This window comes from Leiobunum rupestre, chromosome 7, assembly GCF_980474605.1.
Source record: "Leiobunum rupestre chromosome 7, qqLeiRupe1.1.hap1, whole genome shotgun sequence".
Classification (NCBI taxonomy): Eukaryota; Metazoa; Arthropoda; class Arachnida; order Opiliones; family Sclerosomatidae; genus Leiobunum; species Leiobunum rupestre.
The window spans coordinates 46,201,967-46,226,214 of record NC_143390.1 but is presented as its reverse complement, the minus strand read 5'-3'; the positions used below and the strand labels follow the sequence as shown (position 1 = coordinate 46,226,214).

General features: G+C 36.6%; 1 protein-coding gene across 7 annotated transcripts in view; it reads left to right on the top strand.

Moving 5' to 3' along the window:
• The window catches only part of grh (grainy head), a 175,977-nt gene that overhangs the window by 101,225 nt on the left and 50,504 nt on the right, over positions 1–24,248 (top strand). For 6 of the 7 annotated variants that reach the window (XM_090180608.1, XM_090180611.1, XM_090180613.1 and 3 more), the window contains exons 3-4: positions 3,118–4,690; positions 21,783–21,949. In XM_090180608.1, the coding sequence (XP_090036734.1) occupies positions 3,118–4,690; positions 21,783–21,949 (1,740 nt within the window). Of the gene's footprint in view, positions 1–1,792; positions 1,861–3,117; positions 4,691–21,782; positions 21,950–24,248 lie in introns of those variants that run through there. The other variant, XM_090180614.1, reaches the window with a different exon arrangement.

The window sequence follows — 24,248 nt, the reverse complement described above, 5'->3', positions numbered from 1 at the left end:
AAATATTAAATTTAATTTATGATCAATTTTAAAGTAGCCCATCGATAAGGGGAATAATGTATAGAATAAATCCGCGTATGCCGAACACGATTCTAGTAAAAAAATCAAAACATAAATGAATGTAAATTTATTTTAATGCGAGGCGTGTTAAACAAAAGAGATACATTGGCGGATGCTTGATTTAATTCTCCTTCACTGGCTCATCATCTCCTCGGAAAAGGCTCGATGATTTTGGCGCCGGTCGCTGAACCCTCTCATTTGATATTCGAGAGACCATCTCTCCGCGTTTTTCTATGATCCATCCGCGAAGAGTTCTTCGATGAGAGTTGTCAGTGATGGCCCCTTGTTCGCTTTGCACCCTTTCTCACCGCGAATACGGAGCACATTGCTTAAAGAAGGGAGGGAGGGGGGTTTCCAAATTAACCTTTCAACCCGATCGTGAGCGAAATTTTGCCGGTAGTCGTGATTGACCCATATGTATCGTTGTGTGATCCTGGCCGAACATATTATGTTGTATAATATCCCGATGAAACGCACGCCTCGGGTTTCGCCAGCGATACCTCGTATTTATTATATATTTCCCTCGAAATATTTGCCCTGTTTTGCATAAATTTGTGTTTTATACTCGTCAAAAGTCAGTTTGAATTTCGGTTCTTTGGAATATATGCAAAATTGGAGGGATTAGTCTCTCGATAATGTTTTTATTTACCTTTTTATTATCAAAAGAACCTTATTACGCCAGGAAAGAGCTCTTGTTATATTTCAATAGAATAAAAATTCTTTCTGGAAAAGAGTCGCTAGGTACTCTAGTTACTTTTTCGTTTTTGTTTATGTAGTTGAAATATTGCAGAAATAATAATAATAATAATAATACTAATCTGTTCAATGCAAACACGAGCAAAATTAAATTTTCGACTATTCGATTTCTTTGAAATTTTTACTTAATGATTTCTTTAAAAAAAATTACTTTACGATTTCATCAAAATTTTTCAATGTTCCAATTATTTTTAAATTTTAAAATTCCGAATATTTTTAAATTTTAAAATTCCGATTATTTATAAATTTTAAAATTTTGATTATTTTTCAATTTTAAAATTCCGATTATTTTTTAATTTTAAAATTGCGATTTCAATTTTCGATCATTTGAAAACTGACGTAAATGTGTTTAAAAGTATTTATATATTTTTTTGAACATAATGGTCCAGCCTGATGTGTGGTCGGTCTTTATCCACTTCATTTCGAACATTCGCGTAAATGTTCCAATAACAAAGATCTTTCTTTATCCCGGAAATCGAGCGTTTATACAAAATAAATTCGGGTTATCTCCTCAAAAACCACACGCGTCCCTAAACCTATCATTTATTCCTACAAATTAGAATACATAATTTTATAAAATTTCCCCCATTCGCGGCCCATTTCGGTTCTTGACCTTTTTGTTTACAAAAGTCACGCGCGGGTCAAAGATGCGCCAGTTTGTATATTTCTCTCTATTCTGCATAATTTATTATTTTCATTTTTCCTTATTTCGAAAAATAATGTAGCTTTTGTTTCGTTACGTTCAAATTCGGTAGAATTTGTTTATTAATTACACGATAAAAAATCTATTAAAAAAAATTGTAGGAAGTAGCAATGGTCCGGGTTAATGGTTTTTGCCGAAAAAAAACTGTATAAACCAATCTTCTGCAAAATCAGGCCCCCCAACGGAGTTTAAAAAAAAATATTTAGGATAATTAAACATCCTTTTAAGTGTCCATTAGTTTGTATACCCGCAGTGGTTCAACGCCACTCCTAATCGTTTAAATACTTCCTCGGTAAAAGAGGGGGAATCTAACCGATGCTGAATCACAACGAACGTCTAAGGTAATGGGTAAGCTTTATTAAAAAAGTGTAGTAAAAAAACCGGATAAAAAAGAAGTGGGGGTTAGGGTTTAAATTGAAATGCTTCCCCCTCTTCTACAAACTGTATTAACCTATTCACGGAGAGGTTTTATTTTTAGAAAAATCCCATAATATAACTTTTTTATATCCACATTGACTCCCTTAAAGAACTCGATCTATAAATACAATAGAAAATTGAAAACAATTACTTTATTTCTCGCCCGTTTCCATTTTCTTCCGTTTCGAAATGGTGGCGCTGTTACGGAACCTTGTCAATGGGGTAGATATTTCTTTTAAACTAAAATGAAATATCTCCCGTTTTAATATAATTTTTATTCCTCATTCTTCGATGAAAAGAAAAGTTGGCTCTTTTTGAATCGCGATTGAGTAAATTTCAATGAACACTCTCGCGTTTTCTTTGCCGCGGCAGACAATGCGCTTCTACTCAATCTACTTTTTCGGAAAATAGGCGAGTCGCCAAACTCGAAAAACTGAAACTCAGATTATGTAAGTTTTCCCCGCGGCTTCCCCGAGACAGTTTTTACTAAGGTTAAAGTTTCCAATGCCTTTTTTTCAGTACGCGCGATAAACTGTTCTATTCCCGTACTTACTGGCTTACGACTAGTGGCTAAGACACCCTTGGTCTACCTGTATTCGCGCCAGAAAGCTATATTAAAAAAAATGTAAACAGAATGTATATAAAATTTGTAAGAGAAAAAATCAGTTGGCCTACCGTATGTTAGGGAATCCGGTTTTTCTAAACCATACTCTCCCGTTGTTTGGTTCTCACTCTTTATCATTATCGTCATTTTCGTAATAATGCGGGTTGATTTTTTATAATATTATTTCGCAATAAAGCCGGGGCATGGTTGGGGTTCTCTAACTGGCCGGGTTGACCAAAAAAAAACTTTCCACTTCCCTCTCAGTCGCTGGCGCAAAGGGTTAGCTCAAGGAGAAAGCCAGAGAATCGAGTGAGTGAACTAGACACCTATATTCGGCTACTACAATTCCTTAACGTATTAGTTCCAGTTTCGACAGAGCTTCGCCTCGTAACGAAGGCGAAGCCGGGACTGGTAAGGTACGGAATCTTCAATCCCTCCCCTTTCTTTTTTTTGATCCTTCTCCTCTCTCTCGGCGCGCCGTTGTAGCGACTGTTCTCAGAGAGATTTCTGGTGAGCGGAAAAGAGTCTTCCCTGATTCGGTTCTCTCTCATACGATCGTTTCTGTTTCCTTCAACAGCGCCGTGACGTCACCGAACGGAGCGCGATTAGTTCCGTCTAGCCCGTCGTCAGCGGATCGCTCCAACCCGTCGTCTACCCAAGTCGTTTCGAATCTCGCCGGTGCTGGTGGAGGGGGTAGCGGAGCAAAACCGGTCATCGCAGTCGTCTCTCCCTCGACGGCGGCTGACCTAGTGGCTGCGGCTGCATCCAACGACATCGTCGTCGAAGCCGGCGACTCTTCGGGACGTTCTTCCTCGGTGCTCGAGCCGGCAGAAGGGGGACAGCACCGAGATCCCTCGCCAACGGAGACGCTCCATTCGAACAATAACAACGGCGTCGATCATAGCGCGGATACGACGCGCGTCTTGACCCAGTCTGACGTCGACCTTTATCTGAACCGGGCCGCCGCCGCCGCCGCCAAACGCGAACAGAACGAGCTGCAGCAACGAGGCTTGACTTCAGTCGTCCATCAGAACAGCAACCATGGGGGATGCCCCTCGCCTCGTGACTCGCCCCCTTGCGTGGTCATCGTGAACCCGGACTCGCCCTTGTCCGCGGACCAGCGCCACCACCACCTCCAACAGCAACATCATCAACAGCAGCAGCAACACGTGCGCCAACACGAGGTGCGGGTGAACGGTATCGGACAGGCCGTCATCATAGCTCCCGGGGGTGTCATATCGCAGGGTTCGCCCGTCGTGGTGGGACCCGGAGGTCACGTCTCTCCCGTCGACGGATTATCGGTGGAACTCGCTCCCCGTCTCGTCTCCCCGCATTCGGACATAAACAATCACCATCAGCACGCTTCCGTTCTGAACCAATCGGTGGGAGTCTTAGTGATCAAGCAAGAGACTAACCCGTCTTTGAACGCTTCGAGACTGCCCAGCCCTTGCAGTCCCAACGCGACCGTCCTGGCCCCGACACCGCCGACCCAGGAACAGATAAAGTCCGAAGGGCTGTTGTCCTCGCCCTGCCACACCCCGGTGGACTTAGTGGCCGCCACAGCGCCCCTGGCCCCCTCGGCAGTCGCCGTCACCGGCTCTCCATTATCCGGGCCGTTGGGATCTCCCGACTCGGGCAAATCCAACGACATGAACGGCAACGGCTCTCAGGGCTCGACCGTCATCTCGCTCAGCGCCGCTTCCGCTCAACCCTTCCCGACGCAAGTCTTCGCCAACATTTCCAGCCAAGCCACCTACGAGACTCTGGGCATGGCCCAGTACGGCGTCTTGACCAACGCGGCCGTGGCCGTGGCCGCCGCGGGAGCTCCTCCCCAATACGGCACTCAGACCACTTCGTCGTCGTCCAGCCGAACTGCCCCGAACAGCGTCTACACTCTGACCCCCAGCGATTATTACAGAGAATATTATTCTCCCTCGACCACGCCTACTGACCAATATCAAACTGTTCGCCAACACTTGGCCACTTACGGTGACGGAAACGACAGCTCGGCCTTTGTTGACCGCTACATCCGGCAAAACGGAACTACCTACAAGAGTAGCCTGCACGGATTGTCCGTTGACCTTCCTTCGCCGGACAGCGGCATCGGAGAGGCCACCATCACGCCCCGGGATAACGCCGGACTCTCTCAGGTAAGAACTACCCTTCATTTTACTCTCTTAATATCCACCCGAAACTACCGCGAAAGGTAGAGGTGAATCAAATTTACCCATTACCCGCCTTTCGCGGTAGTATCGAGTGACCGTTTCAAATCTTTAAGTCTATCATTTTCGTATCGCAACTTACAAATTCAGTTTAATTTTCTCGATTATCAAAACTTACAAATTCAGATTAATTTTCTCGATTATCAAAACTTACAAATTCAGTTTAATTTTCTCGATTATCAAAACTTACAAATTCAGATTAATTTTCTCGATTATCAAAACTTACAAATTCAGTTTAATTTTCTCGATTATCAAAACTTACAAATTCAGTTTAATTTTCTCGATTATCGAAACTTACAAATTCAGTTTAATTTTCTCGATTATCGAAACTTACAAAAACAGTTTAATTTTCTCGAATATCGCTAAATATCGCTCAAGAACTCCGCTAAAAATGCACGTTCTAGCGAACGTGCGGTCGTACTTAGAGAAATTAAAATGTAAACAAAAGAGTCCCCCACTTAATTTCCCGACGTCTCTTGCAACCTTTTAACGGCGGAATCAGTCTCGATTCAAAGCCGGACGAAAGGCGGAACTGATAGCGCTAAAAATTCAATGGTGGCTTTAACTCAGCACGTTCCAAGCCCAAATATTTTAATTAATTTTTGCGAAATCGAATGCGAAAATTTTCGTTTTGTACATTCTCGAATAATCACGTTTGAAGAAATTTAAAAATTAATATAATAAAAATAAAAAGCCCACGTGTGCGAAAAAAAATTCAACCTAGTTTTCACTCTCGAAATTAACCTAGCGGAACCGAACGAATAAAATGTACGCAAAGTTTGAATGGGGAGTGAAAAAATAGCCACCCCCCTTAGTGTTTGCCACCTATCCGAAAGGCCATCTCATTAGTAGACTTCAAACATCTTTAACCTTAACTCTCTATTTAACTCTGGCTTCGGGTTTAAAACCTGCTTTTGGAAAAAATTTTGGCGCGTCATGACTAAACCCGCCTATTAGCTCTCCCCGGTTGTGTAGAATCAGATTCTTTAAAATCAATAGTTATCAATATAGAAACGTAAGCAATCTCTCCTGGAAATGAAATTGACTATTAAAAATAAAGTTTTATCTCAGTTATTTTATAGTCATGAAATCTTGTTATTATCTTAGCACCTTAACTTTTACATGTCATTAGTGATTAGAAAACATTTGTCTTTATATTTAATAACTCTTGTGCAAAAATATCCAAATTGAATTTAATATAATTAGGGAATACTCATGACGATTGAAAAATTTATTTACAATTTTTACAATTGAAAACTAAGCCTTAATACAGGCTTAAGACACTTTTAAAAAATATTGTACAAGTTCCTTTTGTGTACGTAGTCAATATTAATAGTCATTGGAGTATAAAAATTAGTCCATACTTTAATTGATATATTAGATCAGCGGTTCCCAAAAGGTGTTCCGCGGAACCCTGGGGTTCTATGGAAGGGTCACAGGGGTTTGTGTCAAGTGTCTTTTAAGATAAGTAAAAAAATGAGTTGGGGTTCCGCCAGAATTAGCTGGATAATTTAGGGTTACATAGCAAAAAAAAATTGGAACCGCTGTATTTGTAGGGTACATTAAGAGACAGACGAATAGACGTAACTCAATAACCACCTTTTTGCTAATCAGTCCAACAAAACAAATATCGAAGATTTTTCTAACCCCGGACCGGCTATGACGAGCTGGGGAATGTACAAAACGGCAAATTTGAAAATTCGTTTTTCGCACGACTGCTATGATAGATCGGTGTTTGCTATACTTGTAAAGCAACTATTTTTGTTGATTTGTACAAAATAAAAGCCAACCGTCTATAAATTTGTTTATCGCTTAGGCTACTATTAGCCTGGAAAAAATATAGTTTGTGCCCCTTTCATATTTTTCGTACTCTCCGGGTCCATGGTCAAAAGACACGACGTGGTCTTCGCTGATAAAAATGTTCGCGATATGGAAGCGGTGCGTTTTTAGGCCAAGCACGAAATTTGTGGGAAAAAATTGGTCGTCGTTTAAAACCGCTCGTTTAATGTTGCACGCCCTCTGACGACCTTTCGAGGAACCAAAGAGTTTAATTCTTTTTTATGGCCGCCAAAATTGCTAAGGTTGTTATTTTTCTTTCGGCTGGCCCCTATTTTGTGCCGAAATCTCAGTCTCTCACCGAGTTACAAAATACACCCTAGCACCCTTTTACACCTTATTCGAGAACTAAAATTCAGGGCTACCCGTATTAAATATAAATTATCTCTTGTGATTATTTTAAAATTGTTTGATTATTTTAAAAGATAGATTTAATTGCTTCATTTGTAAAAGTTACGTTAAACGATTGGCGCTAAGAAAATTATTCTTTCAATTTTGCAATAATTTTAACTGTTAAAACTTCGTTACGAATGGAGAAAAAGCATAGAGTAGAAAACAAGATCATGGTGGCATCTAGGAGCAACAAACACAACACCGCACACAAGGAGAATGCAACCCGTCAAAAGTCGTGCATTATCTTGTGTACAGTTTTCATTGGCTAGACGATTTAGCTCCTGCTGCCGTCGGAAGTGAAAAATTCGGAAATTGTCTTCCCCCTTTCCGTAAAACGCTCATCATAAGAGCTCGTCCAATGAAATTTGTACACAACACGGCGTTAGCTTGTTTTAAGGCTAGCTGCGTTCTCCTGGTGTTTGTTGCTCCTAGGTGCCATCTACCAATTGAGCCTACGACTAAATTGTCATCTCCAAGATGACATTAAGATCCCCGCCTTTGAGTCGTGACCGCCATATTGAGTAAATTAATCGCGAAATTGCAGGAAAAAGTCGTAGAAATATTTTAGATGAAATTCTAAATATCTCGAAACGACTTAATGGTCTGAAATGGGTTGCGTTTAAACAACGTGTCTTCAAAACAAATTCGATAAAACGTAATTGAGAGAGGGTGTAGAAGCTAAGCGCGCGCGAAAACGTGGTGAACGAAAATCGTGCCAGGCTCGGAATTATTAAGTCGAAAACTCTTCCCATTTTTCGAACGTACGTTTCGACCCCCGTTTAACCTCTAAAAAAGAATGGAATTAGCTGGCAAAAAGTCCCGATTGTGTTTGTGTCCCTTTCGCCATCAAGATCTCGGATAATTTTCTTCAGCAACCAGAAAATATAATAAGAAAAATAAGAAACGAATAATTTGGAAAGAGTTAAAAACCATTGTTCCGCACCGAAATTGAGCCTCTCAGTTTAAATTATTTTTTGGCACTTTTCAACCATTTTCTCGGCGAGGACATTATAGGAAACGGCCAAAAAATATTCTTATCACAGGAATTTTCTGACCAAATAATTTCTCGCCCACTGCTTGCTTGGATGTGTTTTAATTTGGTGGAACTTAACTCATTTTGATAGCCAGTTGAGAGAGTTTTTTGGTGGGAAAATTTCTTTCTGGATTATTTCAATTTAACATAATTGGTTTTCATCCAGACCTGTTTTTACAATATTTGTCTTATCTATCCTCGAAAATGCCGCTGGTTATTTGTCGGGACCCGTTACAAGGTTTTGGGAAAAATAAATTTCCAAGATTTAAGATATATTTTGCACCCGGATTCGGACCTTAATCGCGCGTTATAATCGACATTGTTGACAGGGCTTAAATATGGTTTCAATTCAACTTTATTTATAAGCGATTTGAGATTGAATTACTGCATTAACGCCATTTGAAATTATTTAGCTACTTTTAAATGCTCTAAATCGTTGAAATTAGGCAGTTTTCATAATCAAATAATGACTTAGAAAACGGTTTAACCAGGAAGAATAGATTTTAAAATAAATTTAGTCCAGGGTTTGTACACCACCTGGAAAAACTGGAAATGTCATGGAATTTGACAATGTTTAAAAAAGGTCAGTGAAAAGTCAGGGAATTTGAAAATGATTCCAAATGGTCAGGGAATTTTAAAATTATTCCAAATGGTCAGGGAATAGTCGGGGATTTTAAAAATGGTCCAAAAAAAGTAAGGGAATTTTAAAAAATCAGGTAAATAATTTAAGAAAAATACAAAATCAATATTTTTGAAGATTGTACTCAAAATATTATAATATTATTCTACAAAAATGTTCAGGGAAAATTTGGCAATTTAATCAGGAAAAACCTGGAAATGTCAGGGAATTTATTTACGGAAATGGTGTACGAACCCTGTAGCCTCATAAGTTCATAACCTAAAATGAAATCTGACCTATTAGCGCCTTTAGAAGTATTCCAACAGGGCAACGTTGTGGCATGGCGAGTCAGGTCAATGAATCGCGCGAGGGGTCCGAAAATCGAAAAACAACTGAAATTAGGATTCGTACAAAATCGTCGACATGGTTCTCCAGTCACGTACCATTTTTAATTGAACCCGCTCGATGCAGTTTAGACAGACACCAATTTTCGCATTCCTGTAAATGTGTCGAAAATGTTTGAAAAAAATACAGAAATGAGGAGGGTGGGAAACAGGGGGGTCGCGTGAGTCCGTGCTCAAAGGCGCGATATAACAAAGGATACTTCCAAAAATGTTCGCTTTCACTGGCGCTCTGTTTCATTGTCGGTAAACGCGGCAATTTCGGCCTCATTAACGCTATCCCGAACAATGGCGAGCCATTAATTGGCCGCTACGGACCTGCAGTAGAACGACCCTCTGTTTTTCAGCGATATTATAATACTTGGACGAACAAAACACTGAAATAAAATCCGCTTATTATCCGTCAGTGAAACAAAAAATAGGCTAGGCGTTTATAATGAGCCAAATATTATTTCTTGGGACTTTTCCGTTGTAGTCTGCCATGTATTCTTGGTTTAATGAATAAAATTACATCTCCAAAAATGCACGAAGACACTCCGGAAAACGAGTGAAATAAGTTTAGCTCGTTTTATGTAAATAGTCGTTTATTTGTTTTGTTATACCTAACTAGATAGATTTTAATTATCGTGTTTTTGTACGAATTGTTTACTCCTCCCTTTAGATGAAGCTAATTGGGTAATTGTACAGTAAGTCACTGAAATATTTCTGTGTACTTTACCCAAATTATTCCCGCTGTCCACTACAAATGACCTATTAAAAAAATTAAATTATTTTTCGGTTGTTATTATATCCGAGAATTCCGATCCGGAGTTTGTAATTAAAGAACCTAACGATCTGTGTAGATAAAAACAATTGAGGGGGGTTTACGGTGGACAAAATCGGTGTGTAACGGAACTGTGACTGTTACGAACAATAGTGGTATTGGTTTTCGGAAAAGGCGACGATTTAATGAAGCAAAAATTTAAATTACTGGGTGTTAGTTTCAGTATTGTTTGATTTTACGGTGTCATTCCCACAATCCCACGAAAACAAAATTATTTATCCTTTATTTTCGCTAGAGATATGAGAAAGAAAGAATCGACCCTTGTTTAAACCTGTAACTGGTTGACCCCTGAACTTAGGTTTTTACGAGATAGGGTTCAAACAAACCTGGAAAACATGGAAATATCACCAGAAAGTCAGAAATTTATGAGGGTTCAGAAAAATTGCTTAAACAGTACAAATTTACGTTAACAAGTTTTTCTTATTTAATATTTGGGTTTATTATTTCTCTTTTATATTATAATATGGAACCAATTTAGTTTAATGTCAATCATGATTAGTTCCATTAGCAATGACGTGGATAGTTACATTAGGTAAGTGTTTGAGACATAATAAGATTAATCTTTAGTTTTTATGGATGTTTCACCGGGAGATATCAGTGAGGAAACTTGGAATAAAATCAGGCAAATATCAGTGAGGAAACCTGGAATAAAATCAGGCAAATATCAGTGAGGAAACCTGGAATAAAATCGGGCAAATATCAGTGAGGAAACCTGGAATAAAATCGGGCAAATATCAGTGAGGAAACCTGGAATAAAATCGGGCAAATATCAGTGAGGAAACCTGGAATAAAATCGGGCCTATATCAGTGAGGAAACCTGGAATAAAATCGGGCCTATATCAGTGAGGAAACCTGGAATAAAATCGGGCAAATATCAGTGAGGAAACCTGGAATAAAATCGGGCAAATATCAGTGAGGAAACCTGGAATAAAATCAGGCAAATATCAGTGAGGAAACCTGGAATAAAATCAGGCAAATATCAGTGAGGAAACCTGGAATAAAATCAGGCAAATATCAGAGGGAAAATCTAAAAACATCAGGCAAATATCAGTGAGGAAACCTGGAATAAAATCAGGCAAATATCAGAGGGAAAATCTAAAAACATCATTCAAATATCAGTTGGGAAACCTGGAATAAAATCGGGGAATTATCAGCGTGGAAACGTGGAATAAAATCAGGCAAGTATCAGAGGGAAAATCTAAAAACATCGGGCAAATATCAGTTGGGAAATATCAGGGAAATGGGAAATGGGTTTGCCAATAAATGTAAATGTACGGAACCCGGTGATAAACCCACTCAAATCCCTTCTATTTTGATCGGTGACTGTTCGTCATGACAATAAAATTGTTGGTAAGACAATAAAACTAAGTGTACATAAAAATCATGACTTATCTGCTTGTGTATTTTATCGCGTAACAGCGATTGTTAAGTGTCACTTTATCTTGAAATTAAGTAAATCTAGCGTAACCCACGTTTTCGTAACCGGCGTACGTTAAATCTGAAAATCTCCTTCATGTACACTATCAACTTAATTTGCGAGTCCTTAACTCTCGAGGAAGAAATCGTTATTGTCGTGATAGAACCGTTAAAGGTTTTATATATTTTTATGTTTCGGATACTTTAAAAAAGCGGAAAACTTAAAAAGATAGATATATATATATATATACTTGAGGTTTTTTATATTTTTATTGTAAGTCCATAAAACTATACACCACAATGTAACTTCGTATCATCTAGGATTACTTTTAAAACCATTAATATTGTAAACTAACGAGTGGATGGTGAATAAAAAACCGTAATCATAAAATAAAACAAAAACTTAAAATATTTACAACGTCGTAAAAAAATAAATTGTAGCTAGGGTCATCTAAGTGTATGGGGCACAGACCCCTTTCGGACCAAGAACAATTTGTATAAAGAATGAAGAAAACTAGCGACCTTAGATTAAACAAAAAGATGAGAAGTGTGTGTGGTACCATATTTTTTTTCATTAATAACAACATAATACTAGAACAATACTGTAAAGCTGAAGTTTTTTTCCGTAGCTTATCCCCGGCTAAGATCGCACTACACTTTTTAGCAACCATTGTTGTTTCCTCATTTTGTATTTTTCTTTCCTATGTGGGATAAACTGAACAATAATCAAAGGCTGAGATTAAAGGAATTGTTAATTCTTCTCTTTAGAGAGTTACATTGGCATTTTTTGGGGGGAAGTTCTCGAATCGAAAGCGTGTTTCCACTGGAAGATCGTTATAAGTCCCACGATGAGATAATTTCTACTTGTATAACCTTCGAGGCTGTTGAGGTTACGCGTAGAGACACCTGTACCAAGCTCTCCAGTTACTATTCATCATTGTACGTTTTTCACGCGGTCAATTTCTTGCCTTTGTATTTAAACTATCGGGCTGCAATCTCGACAGAAAATTTTGTTAGAAAACTCTTTATTAGATTTTGATGCATTCTGTACAAAAATTGTGCGAAAAAAGAAAAGTTACAATTCATTCTTGGGAATTTTCTAACGTTCGTGAAATCAGGAAATTATTTCGTGCTGTAGTTAATGTGTTAACGTTCTGCAATCTTAAGGAAATTAAAAGTGGTGAACGGTTATTACGCAATCACTTAATTTTGTATTATAATTGACAACTTAATTCATTCGACGAAAACATTAATGCAACCTTTTTTGAATTTTTAAAATAAAATTCATTGACGTAAATAAACAATATGACAACGCCAAACAACCCTTTGAAAAAATGTTTACAGTATAATATTCAAATCAATCCTAATTTATGTAAAGTTTTTTACCCATGGTATATAAAATCAAAATTTAAAATTAATGATTCGAATATATATATATATATAAATTTTAATTCGTTTTTCGTTGCCCTTACAGGGAAATACTAAAAAAAAAATATATTACTTTCAATAAAACTAATAAAAATTCAACTTTACAAGAGACCGCTCTGTCACTTATTTGACTGTCTAGACAAAGGCTGATGGTGGGTAAAGTCTTCGCCTCGGGGCTAGGGCGGGCTGAACTATAAAAACCATGTAAGGATGATTTGAAAACTCCCTTTAAAAAAAAAACTTGTAAAAAATATATTTATAGCCCGAAGAAATTATTTCTGTTGTAAATTCGCAAAATGAATTTTAATTCTCTTTCCACGATATCTTCATTTTTAATGTGGCACTTAAGATTACTTTCGGTTTTTCTACAAATGATAATTTTGGTCGACGTATCCCCGGGCTGGTTCGGAAGTCGAGATTCCATATCTTAATTTCCGTTTCACCCTGGGCGAAAATATCGGGGGAATATTTCTTTTAAAGGCTTTAATTCTTACGTTTCACGTGACATCCTCTGTGGTGAAAATTGTTTCTTGGATTTACATATTATTAAGAGTGAAACTACCCCTCCCTAGCAGGGTAATTTCACTGTTTGGTGGTGGTGTTTTTTAAAAGGCGGGTCAGCCATTACTATCGGGGTGTTTCATTAACCTCATTTTAATTGTCGGCTAGTATCTGAGATTTTAATGAGAAAAGGATGCCTAGACGACTGAAATGGGCAGGAAATTGAACTTATGGAAATTCATGTAAGGGGTTTTAAATAGGTGTCTGTGGTGGAACTAAATTGTTTTTATTAATATTAGAAAAAACATTAATATATTTTTCCAAATATTTATTATTGTTATTCTTATAATTATATTTTTATGAACCTATGGGTGACATACATTTTTATTAATAAATTATAATTAATTATTTAAAATTTACTCTCCTAGAAATTAATGTTATCTAAAACTAAGTGAAAAGTAAATTTTTATTTTTCTAAAAATGCGGAACTATAAAGCCTGCTACAAAATATTAGTTGTTCTTGAATTAATGTAAATTCTATAACTTATCGTATTATAAATTATTGTTACTTAAAACTGAAAGCAAAGTAATAAGGGTATCCGGTAAAATTGAGAACAGAACCTTCAATATTTAAGTATCATTTGTATATTGTAAAAATCGCAGCGCGTAATTTTGAATATCAATTACAAGTCGTTTTTCAACAACCTCTAGGTTAATACCTTGACATACACTGGCTTCTATTCGTAAACCCTACTTGGAAAACCATAACGAGAAAGTAGCGAACAAAAGGAAGAAAAATTAATCTTTTTTAAATGATTCGAGTGTACAAATCCGTCTTTAGATGGCGTTTCTATCCTGCCTGGGAATATTTTAATGAAAGTTTATCGTAATAGAGGGAGCCGTATTATTTCCCCGCGTGGCTCCCTACTTTTAAAATAAATTCAAAAGCCATCAAGGCTAAATACCGATTATCCGTCAATTTTTTGTTTTCGTCTAATGAGGATTTATTTAGGTCATAAAAAGGATTTTTAATTATTATTTATCTGTCGCGGCTCAGACCGCACGCTCTTTTGGGCGTCCTTGAAAGCAAAACATTGCTTATTTTGCATATTAGTGCTTTCTCTTATTCTTCGGTTTGTCACCAAGGCAATAATAACATTCCCCCCTGCCTTATTCGATGGTTTATTTTATGGGAGCGGTCTCAATTAAAAATCAACATTTCCATTTTCCTTTAATTTTCTCACGCGGAAGGTCCCGGCCTTTTTCCCGCCGTAGCGCCATCTGGCGACGGTCTCTTTCCAACTCTCATCTTCCAAAGACTTTTATCGCCGCCAAGCGCCAACTTTGTAATTAGAGAAAACACGCTAACGCTAATTCGTAATTAATATTTATCTAGTAGCGTTCCGCCTACGTGAAATTAAATTATTATTTTTCGACGTTATTAAATCCTAAATCTTGCTTTGAAGAATTTGATTATAATGAAGATAGATGGTAATTGTTATATTGTTCGGTTGTACCCTTGATGTTGTTGGGTTGTATTTTTCTGTTGATAAATTAAATTATTCGCCGGTTAACCTGATTGGACAAGGTTAGTTTGAGTTGATGTTATCCGTAACAACCAGTTTATAAATCAGAAAATAAGTATTTTGAAATGTTTATGAAATTAAAACTTTCAAAATATATTCATAATGTAAAAATAATGTTATTCGTATTCACTCGCGGTAAGCCTTAAGTGATCTGAACTAGACTAAGTGCTCGGATTTCGATTAATTTTTTCCATGAATAAAATAAGCTCGGCGATATTTAAATAATATTTATTTAAATAACCAATAGTGGAATAAAAATTGTAAAATGTTTAAATAATCGAAAGTGAATAAGCCTATTTAAATAAAACAAACAATTATTTAAATAAATACCACTTTTATTCAAATAAATACCACTTTTATTAAAATAAATACCACTTTTATTCAAATAAATACCACTTTTATTCAAATAAATACCACTTTTATTCAAATAAATACCACTTTTATTCAAATAAATACCACTTTTATTCAAATAAATACCACTTTTATTCAAATAAATACCACTTTTATTCAAATAAATACCACTTTTATTCAAATAAATACCACTTTTATTCAAATAAATACCACTTTTATTCAAATAAATACCACTTTTATTCAAATAAATACCACTTTTATTCAAATAAATACCACTTTTATTCAAATAAATACCACTTTTATTCAAATAAATACCACTTTTATTCAAATAAATACCACTTTTATTCAAATAAATACCACTTTTATTCAAATAAATACCACTTTTATTCAAATAAATACCACTTTTATTCAAATAAATACCACTTTTATTCAAATAAATGCTTGGTTGCGTAAAAAACATAATTAAATTAGTTAAAATGATATTCTTTTTACCAACGTTTTTTAAATAAATCGGAAAATTTGTGGATAATGAATAAACAATTCCGAACACTAATCTGAACCATAGCTATACTTAAATGTCACAAGGATCTTCCATACCCTTTCGTCGGTCCACTTCCATTTTCCGAATCTAACGGTTGCGTTACTTTATGCACCTTAAGAAAACACGCCTCGATGATAACAATTCATTTCAAACGCTTTTCCTCCCTTTGTCAAATCTTCTAAGAAAGCGTCCGAACCTTAAATTGCGTAAGAGGCATACGCAACATTTAACGACCGTTTCTGGGGGAAATCCTCCTGGTTCCTAAAGACCCATCCTCTCAACGCTGTCTCGATCGTCTCCAGGAAGAACAAGACGATGATACTCTGTGCGGAAAATACGCTTTTTAACTTTAGCCCTTCGTGGAGATTTGCGTGACAATGGACTCCTCAGTTTGGAACGAACATTACCAGTACCGGGCCACGGTAGAAGAATCGGTAAAAAATAAATACACGCCTGCAGGACCCCGAAGCTATTGAAGTCGGTACCGCGATATTTGGGGATTCCGAGGGGGACACTTCTCTCACGGTCATGGGTAGTCATCGCGAAGCCCCCGATGGGGAACGCCGCACCAACCATAATAGACATTTTTCGGTATATTTTTTTAAGAAATTGAATTGAAGCCAACCTGTGGATGTTAGCGTACTTTCACTGTCGTTAAAAAAACAGTAGACGATTTGACCTACGATAAGATTTCTCCGCGGTAACTTTGATACGACGGTAAATATAATGTCGGGAGTTACCGGGATGGTAACTTAAGGTGCTCCGAGATAAAGTTACCGTTTGGCCCCTTCAAAAAAACGCCCATCTTTTGTCAGATTGAAGGAATGAGAATGGTCAAAAAACGTTCTTCGTTTCTGCGATTACGAAATGGGGAAGTGTTAAATAAGCCTCCCCCTTTTTTAACCTGCGTCGAATATTTTTTTAGGGTTCATATTGTGAACCCCATCTTTGGGATGAAAAGGGTTACTACGCTCCGGAGCGCGGGACTCAAACCGATTATGATTTCTTTCGGGGGGTCGCTCGGATGGATCCGCGGATTCGGGTGGTTCTCTTACGCGACGTACCCCTCTTGGTTCCTTATCGGTCCTACGCTATTTGTTGTTTCCCATAATGCACAATCGTTTCTTGTTAGAATTGAGAAACTGGGCTCCCATATCTCCGCTACCCGATTTGCATATGCACGAAGACCGTTTTTTACCTCGATTTTCTTAAAAGGAGATTCATTGTTCGCGGTATACCGAAAGAGCAAGGGTTAAAAAGGTCGAGATTTTTCTACGAATGCGATTATGCCACGTCGCAAATGAATAGTTCCGTTAACTCTTAGTTCGTTTTAAATAGTATTGTTTTTCCATGGAACGTTAACAGTATTAAAAATGGTTATTCATTACCGTTACTTAGAGAAAACGCTCTTAAATAATACTTGTAACCAGAAACTTTAAAGGACCACAACGACGGTAGAAAAATTTAAGTTTGAATTTAGTAGCTCCTCCTCTTTTGACATTTGTTTGACCAATCACATAATGGAATTTTTCCGGAGAGACCGCGGGATTATAACCCTTTTAAAGGGCCACACCGGCGTTTGAAAAAATTTGGCCCGAATTTAGCAAGTGGTAACAGATAAGACCCATCCTAGAATTTTTGAAACTATCGCGTGAAACAGGTCAAATTCGCAATTTTTTCCTTTCAAAGTCTGCAACGTTCTGGACAAGAGTAAATAAATGCCAGCGTTACCAGACGTACGATAATTATCGCACAGTGCGATAATTCCATCGACATAGGGCGTTCTATAATTTTCATGGCGTACGATATTGTACCATTATTTCGATAATTTTGCCGCAACGGACGATAATGCACGATAATTTTAAGATTTTTTTAAAAACCTACGGACGATTTAAATTTTATTATTCATTTATTTAACTTCTACATTTTCTGCCGAACGTACTGCGTAGTCCTGAGTGTGAGTGTATTACTCCTAGCTGCTCTCTGTGAGACTCCGACGGAGTTGACGTTGAGAGGTAATATATTAAACATATTAAGTTCAGTTAAATAATGATAATAGGTATTTTGTTTATTCCCTGAAATAAAACTCATGTAGTGCTTTCAAAAAAATCATTTAAATTCAACGCATTTATGTAAGAATTCAAATTTAGCGCCAAAAAGAAATGTGCGATAACTTTACAGGATAAACGATAATTTCAGATTTTTTGGTAACGCTGATAAATGCCCATATTAGTAAATTAATTTTAATGGCAAACTAGGTGGCAGATGGAAAGTTAATCCAGGATATAGAATGTGACCATCCATCAACTCATCCCTATAATATTTGGAGTCTCTTCGGTTACGAAATGGAGTAATTTTTTCCACTTTAGTCAAGGGCGGGAGAAAGTGGAGGTTGTCGTCTTGGAGACGTGTGTTCGGGGGGGGGGGGGGGGCTTGAGCCTTCTCCCCTGGCCAAGCGTTGTTTTTGACCCCTTCCCTATTGTGGGCGCGTTGCTCTGTGAGAGCCCTTTTTCGGTGGGAAAATGTCAAGCCCCAAGATAGGAGAGGGGACTCGATCCCTTCGTACGGTAGCCAAAGGGTTCCAAAGAGACTGAGTTGATCCCAACGCATTCTAGCTACTTTCCGATTGTGAGTCCCTCGCCATGAGAACGCGCCTCGACGTTTTATTGTCAACCATCATCTTTCTCCGTACACTTTTTTTTTTCGCTGTTTGATCTTTAATATCGTTGGCATCTGTTAAGAAGAGGTCTCAAGAAAATCTCTTTGGCGAAACGTTGAACCGGCGTCCCGGAATTTGTAACGGAAAACCAAAGGATAATTTTTTTACTGGGCAAAACTGCCGAAGGGTAGTTATAATACTTATACAGACCTACGCCTTTTTACTCTCAAAACTTAATTTGCATTTTATTAAAAATAATACGTACACTGTTATGTTATCACTGTTTCCGTATCTATTAGCGCAAAAGGGGAAAAATATTTTAAATTTTACTCCATGTAAATGCGCGTGCCTTATTTAGGTAATATCAAAACGCCAGTAATTAGGCTTAAGGAATTCACGAATGAACTTTGAAATTTCAAAGCTTGGTGAGAAAGTGGTGATGAAATCACTCAATTTTCCGCGACCTAAAACGAGTCAGTTACTAAATGGCGTTAACAGTTCATAGTTCGCCAAAAATTTGGCACATTATATAAAATCACGACCTATCGCCTACCATTCTCTCGTAGAGTAATTTATTCTAATTTATGATCTTCGGTGTGAGGGGGGGGGGGGGGGGTCTGGATTTAAACAGTAATCGAATCCTTCTCGCCAAAAATCCTTGACGAGTTTGCCTGGAAATTATCGGTAATAATGTTAAATTTCTTTATTTCCAGAGCACCAGGGATATTATACTTTGTATTAGTTATCAAGGCTAGTTCGATTATATTCTTCTCCAATTATTATATTTTTCTAGTCGCGCGTACTGTATGAAAAATAAGCAATTTTCTTTTTCTTTTCGAGATCATTAAGGCGAGTATTATACTAATTTGATTCTCTCAAACTCGGATTTAACCTTGCAGGATTTTTGTTATTCGTTTGGTATCTTGTGTTTTGCTTTCGCGATTTTTAATTTGAGTTTGATGTGGCCTGTAATGTTTTGGGGGAATTGGATAGAGGTAGATCGTATAATTATGGTTGAAAAATCAAAAATTGTTTTAACGGTATTTTATTGTAAATTAAGTTTTTGTAGTAGCTCTCAGTACTCATAAAACGTTTCTTTAAACTGTCTATCAAGTCTTATACATAATTTTTGTGGCTTTTAAATGTTTTATAGAATAGTCTAAAATATACTACGACCTTTTCATAGTAAAATGATGCAAATTTCTATAAACATTAATACAGATAATTCTATAGATATTATACTAATGTTTCTCTTGAAAGAAGTTGGATTATTATAAAGTATATGCGGATTATTATATAGAAAGTATATGCGGATTATTATATAGAAAGTATATGCGGTTTGTTATATAGAAAGTATATGCGGATTGTTATATAGAAAGTATATGCGGATTGTTATATAGAAAGTATATGCGGATTGTTATATAGAAAGTATATGCGGATTGTTATATAGAAAGTATATGCGGATTGTTATATAGAAAGTATATGCGGATTGTTATATAGAAAGTATATGCGGATTGTTATATAGAAAGTATATGCGGATTGTTATATAGAAAGTATATGCGGATTGTTATATAGAAAGTATATGCGGATTGTTATATAGAAAGTATATGCGGATTGTTATATAGAAAGTATATGCGGATTTTTATATAGAAAGTATATGCGGATTTTTATATAGAAAGTATATGCGGATTTTTATATAGAAAGTATATGCGGATTTTTATATAGAAAGTATATGCGGATTCTTATATAGAAAGTATATGCGGATTATTATATGGATTATCTAACAAATTATTGTAAGGGTATTTTGGTTTCTGTGAAATTATCCTTCCATACAGCATTGGTTGAGATTTGTGCGTTGCGTGAAAAATGTTGTCGGTATTGGAGGTATAATTTGGTCACCGAATTTTAATATACAGTCGCAAATAATAACCCTAAGGGATTAGATTATGATTAACGGGGATATGATATCTGTGGTTTTTGCGCCGGCTCGTAGTTGTAGGTTACCGTCATGGTTAATATATTGTTCTATTTTATTTTCCGATGGAGAATAGCGTTTAGGGCGTGGTCGAAAGCGCGTCACTTTTCATCGCGCTAAATGTTTCTGCTAACATTGATTCGACATTGGTCACCGCAGCGTACATCCGCTATTTTAAAATTACCAGAATTCTATATTATTTATAGCAACCCTATTTTGAGCCAGTGTAAACGCATTTTCATAGGGGTGGTTTTATACAGGGTGTTTTTTTTGCATTAAACACCAGATTAACAAATTTCTGACTTTCATAAAGTTACACTACTCTCCCAATGGAATTCAAAAAAAGTTATTTTAGCTTGCCCAACTTGTCACTTTTTCAAGTCGTATTTTGTCAGTGAAAAAGACGTCTATTTTTTTCGCGCTAACGCTATTTGTACGTTTTCGGTGACGCTCTACAATTTTCTCATTGACAATTTCCTTATAGCACCTAGCGGTTCAAATTTAAATTTTCAAAAAACGTGAAAATATTTTTCGATTTAGTAGCAATTTTAGTAGAAAGTGTCCCCCGGCACGTATAATGTACAGTACAAATTTCAACTTTCTAGAAAACATAGTTTTAGAAAAAAATCACTTTTTCGAACAAAAAAAAACACCCTGTATATTTTAACTTTGTGAAAGCGTAATATTATCAGATTGTTTTAGGGCAATAAGTGAACGATACGTGTACCATTGAGATGGTTGCCCCGGGTAGTTTTCTGCAAAAATTATAATTTATCTTGGTTTCCGGGTATGATAAACATATTTTGGAGTTGTTTGCATTCGGTATAATTTCCAAGGATTCCTAAACACAGCATTTAAAACAATATTAACGAAAAAACGCGCCTAGGAAAAACCTCACGTTTTGCGCAAATTCTCCCTGAAAAAATTATAAGTAACGTAATTACCAAGAACGTATTTACGTTACTAAGAACGGATGAGTCCATCTTCCAGGCTCGCTTAAATAATTAATCGTTGCTTGCTAAAATTAACGATTAGTTTAATTTTAAATCGTTTAAATTCTTATCTTATCGCGGGGCTCCCAGAGTTCCTATAATTCCTATAAATTCCTATAATTTCAATATGCTCCTATAATTTCCTATTTTCTCAAAATTGCTCCTATAAATTCCAATTTTCTAGTTTTTTCTAGAAATTCCTGTAATTTAAAAAATAATGTATAGAAAACAGCGTTAACGATTGGGAAAAATTTGCCTTCTAAATAGAGCTTAGCTCTGGCTTAGGTCCGGTGTTCCCGAAAACCAAACGGTTGGGCTCAGAGTTCCTATAAATTCCTATAATTTCAATATACTACTACAATTTCCTATTTTTTCAAAATTGTTCCTATAAATTCCCATGTTTAGCTAAATTGTTCTTATATAATGATAAAAAATATTTATTATAAATTTCCATCTTTGTTTTCAGATTTTCGATTATTCCGAACTGTCGCAAACTCAAATAACACTCCAAACCGGTGATCAACAACAGCAAGCGACTCCTGGCAACCGAACGCCGAACTCGCAAACCGCCAGACGATCTTGGCACGAATTCGGACGCAACTCGGAATCGGACAAAGTGCAAATACCCAAACTGTAAGTACTCGTACCTTCTGATCTTATCGATTCACAACTTGCTTACAATGGGGAAAGCGTATTTAGTCATTGGTCGGTTTTTATGCTTAGATTTTTACTAGCTAGATGGCGCTATTTCCACGTTTAAAACTATTTTAAAAACAGTTTAAAATTATTAACCTAAATTTAACTCGGGAAAATATAAATTAAAAATAAACCATAAAAATTAATTTTCGTGATTTTTATGTAATTTCAATTTTAACGTTTTATAATGTTGGTGCCACGCGGTAAGACTTCAGGTATTTGAATATCGGCATTAACGCGTTAACCTTGTTATAGCATAGGCCAATAAATTATGGACCATTATATAGTTTATCCTATGGTTTTTACAGCAGCGCCACAGTGTCAGATATTGGAAAGATTTCCACTCAATTATTAAACACGTGTGCAATATAATTAGCGGACCACTTTAGGTCTAATATCTTTAGCTCAGTGTCTTACATTTTTTACGTCCGTGCTTTGTAATTGGGTAGAAATGTTAAGGGATTCTCCCGGTAGGTGCACTGGTGGCGTATGGTGCTCAGCACTTTCGCCTCGCAGAAAACGCACCGGGCTCGATCTCAGTTAGCGGCACTGAGTGAAAACTCGAAACAAACTCCTCTTGCATTGAGTTTGCAATTTATCTCCTCGCTAGTTAAAGTCGTTTTCTCTGGGGTAATCGCGTGTCATGAAGGGCTTGCCAACCAGGGTTGGACACAAGGCACTAGTCACGGCATTTGACTACTAAAATAAATTATCTACCAAATTAATCGATATCTGGGGGCTCACTAGTCAATTTGACTAGAAACAAATTACCTAAATATTCATAAATAATGGCGAATATGGCGCATCACAAATCAATTACATTTATTTAATAAAAATATCACAAAATTCTTGTAGCGCTTGTAGAAAATCAAGTCTAGAGTCCACTGCACCTCATACAAGTTGATTGAGAATCTCTATCTCAAATTAATGCGTCATTTGATATTATCGTAAATGAAAATTTTTAAACTAGTCAAAGATTAGAAAGTTGTAAAAAAATTGTAATCCATCATGTAACTCAAATGATAACAAACTACTATTTTAATTCTGACGGGTAAAGCAAAGTGTTGGCTGTCCCTTCTTGTTTTTATACCCCCCTTTATACCCCCACTAGTCAGTGACTACCAAAATAATTTAAGATAGGAGCCTCACTAGTTAGGCTGATTACTAAAAAAAAAATATCCTTATGTCTAACCCTGTTGCAAACCCACTGCTACACATTATGTCACTGTTTCAAGTGGCCGGGTAAAAGTCTCTAACTGACTTGAGCCTATGGTTGTTATCTTGGATTATTAAGATTTACTTACCATTCATTGTTCAAATAGTTTTGGTTTTTCGAAACTTGGCGAAAGTCTCGTTCAGATTCTAACAAATCTGCCGTTTAAATTTTCCGATACTCGTGAAAAGATAAAAAGGCGTTGTCCATATTTTGACGGAAAAAACACCTTTTGTGTAATTATCACGTAAGAGCTTGTCAATTTTCCTTCCCTCTCTCTCAGGGATTGAGATTTCTCGCGCGGATTTTCTTCGCGTTAATTAAATATGTGGCGTGTGAGTATACTCTCAGACTGCGCGTGGGTTTGGTTTAATTGGCTTAAAATTGTTTCACCTTGGACGCCTTAACTGCCATTTTATCTCTACATAAAATCCCCTTTTTCCCAAAACCTCTGGTGCGCGTACGAAGAAAATGCCCACTCCTCATATTAGGAAGTAATATCACGCGTGTATTTGGTCTAGTTTTTCACCGGCGTGTGTTTCAATAGCGTCGCAAGATGTCAGTTTTAAGGAACCAATGAGATAACAGCCTGATTTTATTGATTTATAAGGGGAAGAGCATTCTGTCAGACCGTGAAATGGATTTGGAGAAACGTTCACAGGGTTGCCAAACGTCAGGGAATTTAAAAAAATTTCCTATGAAGTCAGGGAATTTTAAAAAATTTGTAAAAAGTCGGGGAATTTAAAAAATTTGTAAAAAGTCGGGGACTTTTATGAATTTGTAAAAAGACAGGGGAATTAAGAATTTGTATAAAGTTAGGGAATTCAATTAAATCTTGACACTTTTTAAAGGTAATTTTACTCTAGATCTATGACAAATTCTATAATTATATATTTCCTTTGCTAAATTTTTCAACATTGCAATAACCTTATATAAGTCCATTTAAATTTTATTAACTTCTGATAAAAGTAAAAGATAAAATTAAAGTTTTGGCCTTTAAAATGGTCAGGGAATTTGAATCTC